At 47.0% G+C, this 9118-nt stretch overlaps 1 protein-coding gene across 1 annotated transcript; it reads right to left on the minus strand.

Moving 5' to 3' along the window:
• Window positions 1–1533: 1533 nt before the first annotated feature.
• On the minus strand, window positions 1534–2815 carry LOC120029484 (urotensin-2 receptor-like). Its single transcript, XM_038974724.1, has 2 exons — window positions 2090–2815; window positions 1534–1914 (listed from the first exon to the last, which is right to left on the minus strand). Exons 1-2 carry the CDS (start codon window positions 2813–2815, stop codon window positions 1534–1536), a joined length of 1107 nt encoding a protein of 368 aa, XP_038830652.1.
• Between the last annotated feature and the right edge of the window lie 6303 nt (window positions 2816–9118).

The raw sequence follows: 9118 nt of genomic DNA on the forward strand, positions 1-9118 counted from the left end.
AAGATCAGATCAAATTGAATTCCAAAGGGTTCACATACTTGTTCTTGCCACTGTATTGTTGTCTCTACCTTTTTGCCTTTCGTGCTGTTGTCTGTGCTTAACAATGTTTGTAAAAATGTTGTGTTGCTACCATGCTGTGTTGTCATGTGTCGCTGTCATGCTGTGTTGTTGTCTTAGGTCTCTCTTCTACAAGGCACTCCTGAACACAAAGTGTTATGTTTGGGGCCAATCCAATATAACACATTACTGAGTGCCACTCTCCATATTTTCAAGCATAGTGTGTATGTGTATGCTTGTAATCATTAAGGGATCAGAAGTGTTTCAGGATAAAAAAGAAACCTGGAGCTAAGCACAGGCAAACTCCTAGAGGAAAGCCTGGTTCAGTCACTGGGAGATTAATTCACCTTTCAGCAGGACAATAACCCAAAAAGGGCAACATCTACCCTGGAGTTGCTTATCAAGAAGACTAAATGTTCCTGAGTGGCAGAGTTAAAGGTTTGACTTAAATCTGCTTGAAAATATATTGCAAGACTGGAAAACGGTTGTCTAGCGATGATCGAGTTTGAACAATTTTCAAAATAATATTGGGCAAATATTATACAATCCAGGTGTGCAAAGCTCTTAGAGACCAGAAACACTCCCAGCTGTAATCCCTGCAAAAGGCGATTCTAACATGTATTGAATCAAGTGTGTGAATACTTATGTAAATTGTATATTTCTATATTTCATTTTCAATAAGTGTGTAAACATTTCTAAAAACATGTTTTCACTTTGTCATTTAAGGATATTGTGTGTATATGGGTGAGTTTTTGTTATTGTTTATTAATTCATTTTGAATTCAGGCTTTAACACAACAAAATCTGGAATAAGTCAAAGTGTATGAACAATTTCTCAATTTCTCAGACGAACCCCTGTCCATCGATCAGTTCCCCCCTTTTCCCTCCTCTTGCATGGAAATCATCTCGCACCTGTCACATTTGGGCCCAGCCATATATAAAAACCCAGGTAGGCTAGCACTGATAGTCTGCTAGCCAATAGGATCCAAACTCGGGTCAGGTTCGAGCAGTCCCAGCCACAAGGGCTAACCGTGATGTGGATAAAAACTTGAATCCAAACGCTAACTCAAACAATACAAAGACATAGATTAGACTAAAAACAGACTAAAACAAACTATGAATTCACATGCCAAACCAATCAAAAAACACCAGGCTTCCCTCCAACCGGACGTGATGTAGTCTACATTACAGTAAAGCACAAGAAGTTCCCATGGGAACAAATATGTTTGGAGAGATGTGCGATAACATCAGGGGAATTGCCCAAACTACGCATGGACCTCCTATGTCATAGTCTGTTTACTAGACCTATCTCACAGGCTGACCTCGCCATAGTTACACACAACAACACACCTCTTTCACTCCATCAGACATACATTACATCACTATAAATGGGTTCACTGTTTTTCATTTCTATAAATGACCAGACATGTGGAGATAATGCCCCAATAAGACCAAGACCAGAACCTCTTCTCCTACCTCACAGGCTGTTGTTGTGCATGGTGCGCTGTGACGGCGTGTGTGTGAGCACGAAACTCTCCGTGCACTGCTGGCTGCTAGAGGACAGCGACCTCCTGGGCGAGCGCTGGAACCGGTTCCTCCGGTTGAAGTAGCTGCCCGCCGTGCAGGTACGTTGGCGCTTCCGCAGGTACTCCTTGTAGTTCTTGGTGAGCAGCGTGTAGAGGAAAGGGTTGATGCAGCTGTTGGAGTAGGTGAGGCAGGTGGTCAAGTAGTTGATGTTGCGCTTGGCCTTGGTGGAGAGGTCGATGGAGGGGTGGAACTGACCCAGGAGCTGCCAGATCCAGAAGGGCAGGAAACAGGCCCAGAACAGCAGGACGATGGTAAAGATCAGGTAGAGGACCTGGAGAATAGAGAAATACAAGATGGAGTTAGAACTAGCTCAGATAGAGGACCTGTTGGACAGGGATTTACAAGATTACAGCAATCAATCACATTCACTTGTTTTACCAAAGGATATTCCTTTGGCATATCTAAATGATGGATAGGCAGGGAGATAGTTAGTTTGATTGACTGACCTTCTGATTTGGTAGTTTCTTGGTTTGTTTGAAGGTTTCTGTCTGAGAGATCCAGTAGGTGCGAGCCAGCCCGATGTAGAGAAAGCCAATGATCATCCCCGGAGCCACGATGCTGGTACAGAACAGGAAAGTGATGTACACCTTATAGGACAGCGGAGAGATGGTCGGCTGGCACATGGCCTTGCTACCTACCATCATCATCTGAATCCTGAGGATCATGGGTAAAGTAAGGACCAGGGAAGCCACCCATACAAGCACCGCAATGGCTTTGCGGTAGCTCTTGGACCGTTTGACTGTGTCCAGCGGTTTCAGCACGGCAAAGTACCTCTCCGTGCTCATGATGGTCAGCGTAAAAATGCTGGCGTGCATTGTCAGGAAATCCATACTGATCAGAATCCTGCACCCCGCATCGCCGAAATACCAACCTTTCAGGAAGTACGTGCAGACAACAAACGGGATGGTCAACAGATAGAGCAGATCCGCCAAGGCTAGGTTGATGATGTAAATATACATGGACGCTGCGGAACGCATGGAGTGACACATGACCACGAGGGTGTAGATGTTTCCGGAAACGCCGACCAGACACATGAGGGAGAGTATACAGCCTATGGTGAAGGTGGCGGCTGTGTTTTCGGGAGAGGAAGGGGCAGAGTCAAAAGGCGGGTCAGTGGCGTTGGGGATCCGCTCCACCAGGACCAGCAGGGGTTTCATGGATACAGTGGTCATCGCTATGGAGGGGGAGCGGGGCATGGGAGAGCAGAGAGAGATAAGCAAGGGAAATGTTATCAATCATTATTATTCAATTATATCTATTATTTGCATTTCTGAAGCAACAACAGATGTTCCATGTATATTATGGTGATTTTAGGTTATGGGAAGAAAGGAATTGGAAATACAGTGCCTTCAGAAAGTATTCATAACCCTTGGTTTATTCAACATTTTGTTGTTTAACAGCCTAAATTCAAAATGGATTAAATAAATAATTATTCCACCCATCTACACACAATACGCCATAATAACAAAGTGAAAACATGTTTTTAGAAATGTTTGCACATTTATTGAACATGAAATACAGAAATATTGAATTTACATAAGTATTCACATTTATTCACAATACATGTTAGAATCACCTTTGGCAGCAATTACAGCTGTGAATATTTCTGGGTAAGTCTCTAAGAGCTTTGCACACCTGGATTGTACAATATCTGCACATTATTTAATGTTTTATTCTTCAAGCTCTATCAAATTGGTTGTTGTTCATGGCTAGACAGACACTTTAAATCGGCTTGAAAATCTTTGGCAAGACTTTAAGTCAAAACTTTAACCAGGCCATTCAGAAACAATCAACGTTTTCTTGGTAAGCAACTCCAGTGTATAGCATGGGCTATCCCCATCTCCCGGCGAGTTCTCCTGGGCTACTCCTGAAGCCCACTCCTCGGCTACAATATCCGGACCCCTTCTACTGCCGTTACGGGTCATGGAACCCCGCCGATCCTTCACGACTGGAATACCGACATAATCTGCCCGAGGAGTCCAACAGGCTCCTCAGGCGCAACGTCCCCTGAAGGCCCATTCTGCTAACTGCGGCCTGCTAGCTATCTATAGCATATTGGACTGTTAGCTGATCCATTGACCAGTTTCTTGGACCACTATACCCATTTTGCCAATTGGACTCGGACCCCTCTGCTACTTGGAACCCTACTAATTCCATGACTGGTCTATCGACGTCACCTCACGAGGAGGCAAAAACAGACATTCCCCCATCGCTACGTCCCTCTAAGGCCCTTCTGCTAACTTGCTATCCCCGGCCTGCTAACTGTCTGAATTGCCGTGTCCCCAGGCAGCCCAACCACTCACTGGACCCATACGATTCACTTGGCTGCGCATGCCGCTCCCTAATATCAATATGCCTTGTCCATTACTGTCCTGGTTAGTGATTATTGTCTTATTTGAGCCCTGCTCAATATGCCTTAACCTACCATTTAGTTCCACCTCCCACATATGCGGTGATATCACCTGGTTTAAATGTCTCGAAAGACAATATCTCTCTCATCATTACTCAATGCCTAGGTTTACCTCCAATGTACTCTCTTCCTATCATACCTTTGTCTGTACATTATGCCTTGAATCTATGCTATTGTGCCCAGAAACCTGCTCCTTTTACTCTCTGTTCCGAACGTGCTAGACGGCCAGTTCTTATAGCCTTTAGCCATACCCTTATCCTACTTCTCCTCTGTTCCTCTGGTGATGTAGAGGTTAATCCAGGACCTGCAGTGCCTAGCTCCACTCCTACTCCCCAGGTGCTCTCATTTGTTGACTTCTGTAACCGTAAGCCATGGTTTCATGCATGTTAACATTAGAAGCCTACTCCCTAAGTTTGCTTTATTCACTGCTTTAGCATATTTTCTGCCAACCCGGATGTCTTAGCAGTGTCTGAATCCTGGCTTAGGAAAACCACCACAAACCCTGAAATGTCCATCCCTAACTATAACATTTTCTGCCAAGATAGAACTGCCAAAGGGGGCGGCATTGCAATCTACTGCAGAGATAGCCTGCAGAGTTCTGTCTTACTATCCAGGTTTGACCTCATCCCGTCAGTAGAGAATGCCTGGTTATTCTTTAAAAGTGCATCCCTCACCATCTTAAATAAGCATGCTCCATTCAAAAAAAATTGAACCAGGAATAGATATAGCCCTTGGTTCACTCCAGACCTGTCTGCCCTTGACCAGCACAAAAACATACTGTGGCATTCTGCATTAGCATCGAATAGCCCCCGGGATATGCAACTTTTCAGGGTAGTTAGGAACCAATATACACAGGCAGTTAGGAAAGCTAAGGCTAGCTTTTTCAAACAGAAATTTGCATCCTGTAGTACAAACTCAAAAATGTTCTGGGACAATGGACAATAAGAGCACCTCCTCCCAGCTGCCCACTGCACTCAGGCTAGGAAACACTGTCACTATAATTGAGAATTTCAATAAGCATTTATCTACGGCTGGCCATGCTTTCCACCTGGCTACCCCTACCCCGGTCAACAGCCCTGCGCTCCCCACAGCAACTCGCCCTAACCTCCCCCACTTCTCCTTCACCCAAATCCAGATAGCTGATGTTCTGAAAGAGCTGCAAAATCTGGACCCCTACAAATCAGCCGGGCTAGACAATCTGGACCCTCTCTTTCTAAAATGATCTGCCGAAATTGTTGCAACCCCTATTACTAGCCTGTTCAACCTCTCTTTTGTATCGTCTGAGATTCCTATAGATTGGAAAGCTGCTGCGGTCATCCCCCTCTTCTAAGGGGGAGACACTCTAGACCCAAACTGCTACAGACCTATATCTATTCTACCCTGTCTTTCTAAGGTCTTTGAAAGCCAAGTTAACAAACAGATTACCGAACATTTTGAATCTCACTTTGCCTTCTCCGCTATGGAATCTGGTTTCAGAGCTGGTCACCTTAGCCACGCTCAAGGTCCTAAACGATATCATAACCGCCATCGATAAGAGGCATTACTGTGCAGCCGTATTCATCGACCTGGCTAAGACTTTCGACTCTGTCAATCACAACATTCTTATTGGCAGACTCAACAGCCTTGGTTTCTCAAATGATTGCCTCGCTTGGTTCACCAACTACTTCTCCGATAGAGTTCAGTATGTCAAATCGGAGGGCCTGTTGTCCAGACCTCTGGCAGTCTCTATGGGGGTGCCACAGGGTTCAATTCTTGGGCCAACTCTCTGCTCTGTATACATCAATGATGTCGCTCTCGCTGCTGGTGATTCTTTGATCCATCTCTACGCAGATGACACCATTCTGTATACCTCTGGCCCTTCTTTGGTCACTGTGTTAACTAACCTCCAGATGAGCTTCAATGCCATACAACTCTCCTTCCGTGGCCTCTAACTGCTCTTAAATGCAAGTAAAACTAAATGCATGCTCTTCAACCGTTCGCTACCCGCACCTGCCCACCCGTCCAGCATCAATACTCTAGACGGTTCTGACTTAGAATATGTGGACAACTACAAATACCTAGGTGTCTGGTTAGACTGTAAACTCTCCTTCCAGACTCACATTAAACATCTCCAATCCAAAATGTAATCTAGAATTGGCTTCCTATTTCGCAACAAAGCATCCTTCACTCATGCTGCCAAACATACCCGCGTAAAACTGACCATCCTACCGATCCTCGACTTCGGCGATGTCATTTACAAAATAGCCTCCAACACTCTACTCAATAAATTGGATGCAGTCTATCACAGTGCCGTCCGTTTTGTCACCAAAGCCCCATATACTACCCACCACTGCAACCTGTATGCTCTCGTTGGCTGACCCTCGCTTCATGCTCGTTGCCAAACCCACTGGCTCCAGGTCATCTACAAGTCTCTGCTATGGATAAGGCCTTGCCTTATCTCAGCTCACTGGTCACCATAGCAGCACCCACCCGTAGCACGCTCTCCAGCAGGTATATCTCACTGGTCACCCCCAAAGCCAACTCTTCCTTTGGCCGCCTCTCCTTCCAGTTTTCTGCTGCCAATGACTGGAACGAACTGCAAAAATCTCTGAAGCTGGAGACTCTTACCTCCCTCACTAGTTTTAAGCACCAACTGTCAGAGAAGCTCACAGATCACTGCACCTGTACATAGCTCATCTGTAAATAGCCTTTCCAATCTACCTCATCCCCATAATGTATTTATTTATTTATCTTGCTCCTTTGCACCCCAGTATCTTTACTTGCACATTCATCTTCTGCACACCCTATCATTCCAGTGTTAAATTGCTATATTGTAATTACTTCGCCACCATGGCCTATTTATTGCCTTACCCCTCTTATCCTACCTCATTTGCACATGCTGTTTATAGATTTTTGATTGTATGTTTGTTTATTCCATGTGTAACTCTGTGTTGTTGTATGTGTCGAACTGCTTTGCTTTATCTTGGCCAGGTCGCAGTTGCAAATGAGAACTTGTTCTCAACTAGCCTACCTGGTTAAATAAAAGTGAAAAAAATACAAATACAAATACAAATACAAATTTGTCCTTGTGTTTTAGGTTGTTGTCCTGTTGTAAGGTGAACTTGTCTCCCAGTGTGTTGGACAGCAGACTGAATCAGGTTTTCCTCTAGGATTTTGCCTGTGCTTAGCTTTATTCCATTTCCTTTTATCCTACAATGCTCCCTAGTTCTTGCCGATGACAAGCATACAAATAACATGATGCAGCTACCACCATGCTAGAAAATATGAAGAGTGGTTGTCACGTTCCTGACCTGTTTTCTGTTAATTTTGTATGTGTTTAGTTGGTCAGGGCGTGAGTTGGGGTGGGCATTCTATGTTTTGTGTTTCTATGTTTAGGTTAGTGGTAATTAGCCTTATATGGTTCTCAATCAGGGACAGGTGTTTGACGTTTCCTCTGATTGAGAACCATATAAAGGTAGGCTGTTCACACTGTTTGTTTGTGGGTGATTGTCTTCCGTGTCTGTGTATGTTGCACCACATGGGACTGTTTCGGTTTGTTCGTTCGTTTGTTGTAGTCTGTACCTGTTCGTGCGTTCTTCGTGTTATATGTAAGTTCTCATAGTTCAGGTCTGTCTACGTTCGTTTATTATTTTGTAGTTTGTTGAAGTGTTTTCGGTTTTCGTCTTTACTTTAATAAACTTCCTTATGTCCACATTCCACGCTGCGCTTTGGTCCAATCCCTACTCCTCCTCTTCTTCCGAAGAGGAGGAGGACACCCGTTACAGAATCACCCACCAACCATGGAGCAAGCAGCGTGAGAGGAACCAGCAACAGCGGCAAAGAAACCAGGACTCGTGGACATGGGAGGATGTTTTGGACGGCAAGGGTTGCTACACATGGGAGGAGATCCGAGCTGGAAGAGATCGCCTCCCATGGGAACAGCTGGAGGCGATTAGGAGAGCAGAGGCAACCGGAGAGAGGAACCGGAGTTATGAGGGTACGCGACTAGCAAGGAAGCCTGTGAGTAAACCCCAAAAATTTCTTGGGGGGGGGCTTAAAGGGAGAGTGGCGAAGTCAGGTAGGAGACCTGCGCCTACTCCCTGTACTTACCGTGGAGAGCGAGAGTACGGGCAGACACCGTGTTACGCAGTAGAGCGCATGGTGTCTCCTGTACGTGTGCATAGCCCGGTGCGGGTTATTCCACCTCCCCGCACTGGTCGGGCGACGGGGAGCATACAACCAGGTAAGGTTGGGCAGGCTCAGTGCTCAAGGGAGCCAGTACGCCTGCACGGTCCGGTATTTCCGGCGCCACCTCCCCGCTCCAGTCCAGTACCACCAGTGCCTAAACCACGCACCAGGCTTCCAGTGCGTCTCCAGAGCCCTGTTCCTCCTCCACGCACTAGCCCTATGGTGCGTGTCTCCAGCCCAGTACCACCAGTGCCTACACCACGCACCAAGCCTCCTGTGCGTCTCCAGAGCCCTGTACGCACTGTTCCTTCTCCCCGTACTCGCCCTGATGTGCGTGCCCTCAGCCCGGTAACACCAGTGCCGGTACCACGCACCAGGCCTATAGTACGCCTTGAGAGTCCAGTATGCCCTGTTGTTGTTCCCCGCACTAGCCTGAAGGTGCGTGTCCTTAGCCCGGTACCTCCAGTTCCGGTACCACGCACCAGGCCTACAGTGCGTCTCAGCCGGCCAGAGTCTGCCGTCTGCCAAGCGGAGCCTGAACTGCCCGTCTGCCCAACGGCGCCTGAACTGCCCGTCTGCCCAACGGCGCCTGAACTGCCTGTCTGCCCAACGCCGTCTGAACTGTCCGTCTGCCAAGCGCCGCATGAACTGCCCGTCGGTACTGAGCCTTCAAAGCCGCCCGTCTGCCATGAGCCTTCAAAGCCGCCCGTCTGCATGAGCCTTCAGAGCCGTCCGCCAGACAGGAGCCGCTAGAGCCTTCCGCCAGACAGGAGCCGCTAGAGCCTTCCGCCAGACAGGAGCCGCTAGAGCCTTCCGCCAGACAGGAGCCGGTAGAGCCTTCCGCCAGACAGGAGCAGCCAAAGCCTTCCGCCAGACAGGATCAGCTAGAGCCTTCTGC

The sequence above is a fragment of the Salvelinus namaycush genome, chromosome 35 (genome assembly GCF_016432855.1).
Source record: "Salvelinus namaycush isolate Seneca chromosome 35, SaNama_1.0, whole genome shotgun sequence".
NCBI lineage: Eukaryota > Metazoa > Chordata > Actinopteri > Salmoniformes > Salmonidae > Salvelinus > Salvelinus namaycush.

Coding starts and splice junctions, on each gene's coding strand:
- LOC120029484 (XM_038974724.1), bottom strand. CDS start 2,815: ATGACCACTGTATCCATGAAACCCCTGCTGGTCCTGGTGGAGCGGATC. Junction 1,915..2,089: donor AGAAACTACCAAATCAGAAG/GTCAGTCAATCA, acceptor TCTATTCTCCAG/GTCCTCTACCTGATCTTTAC.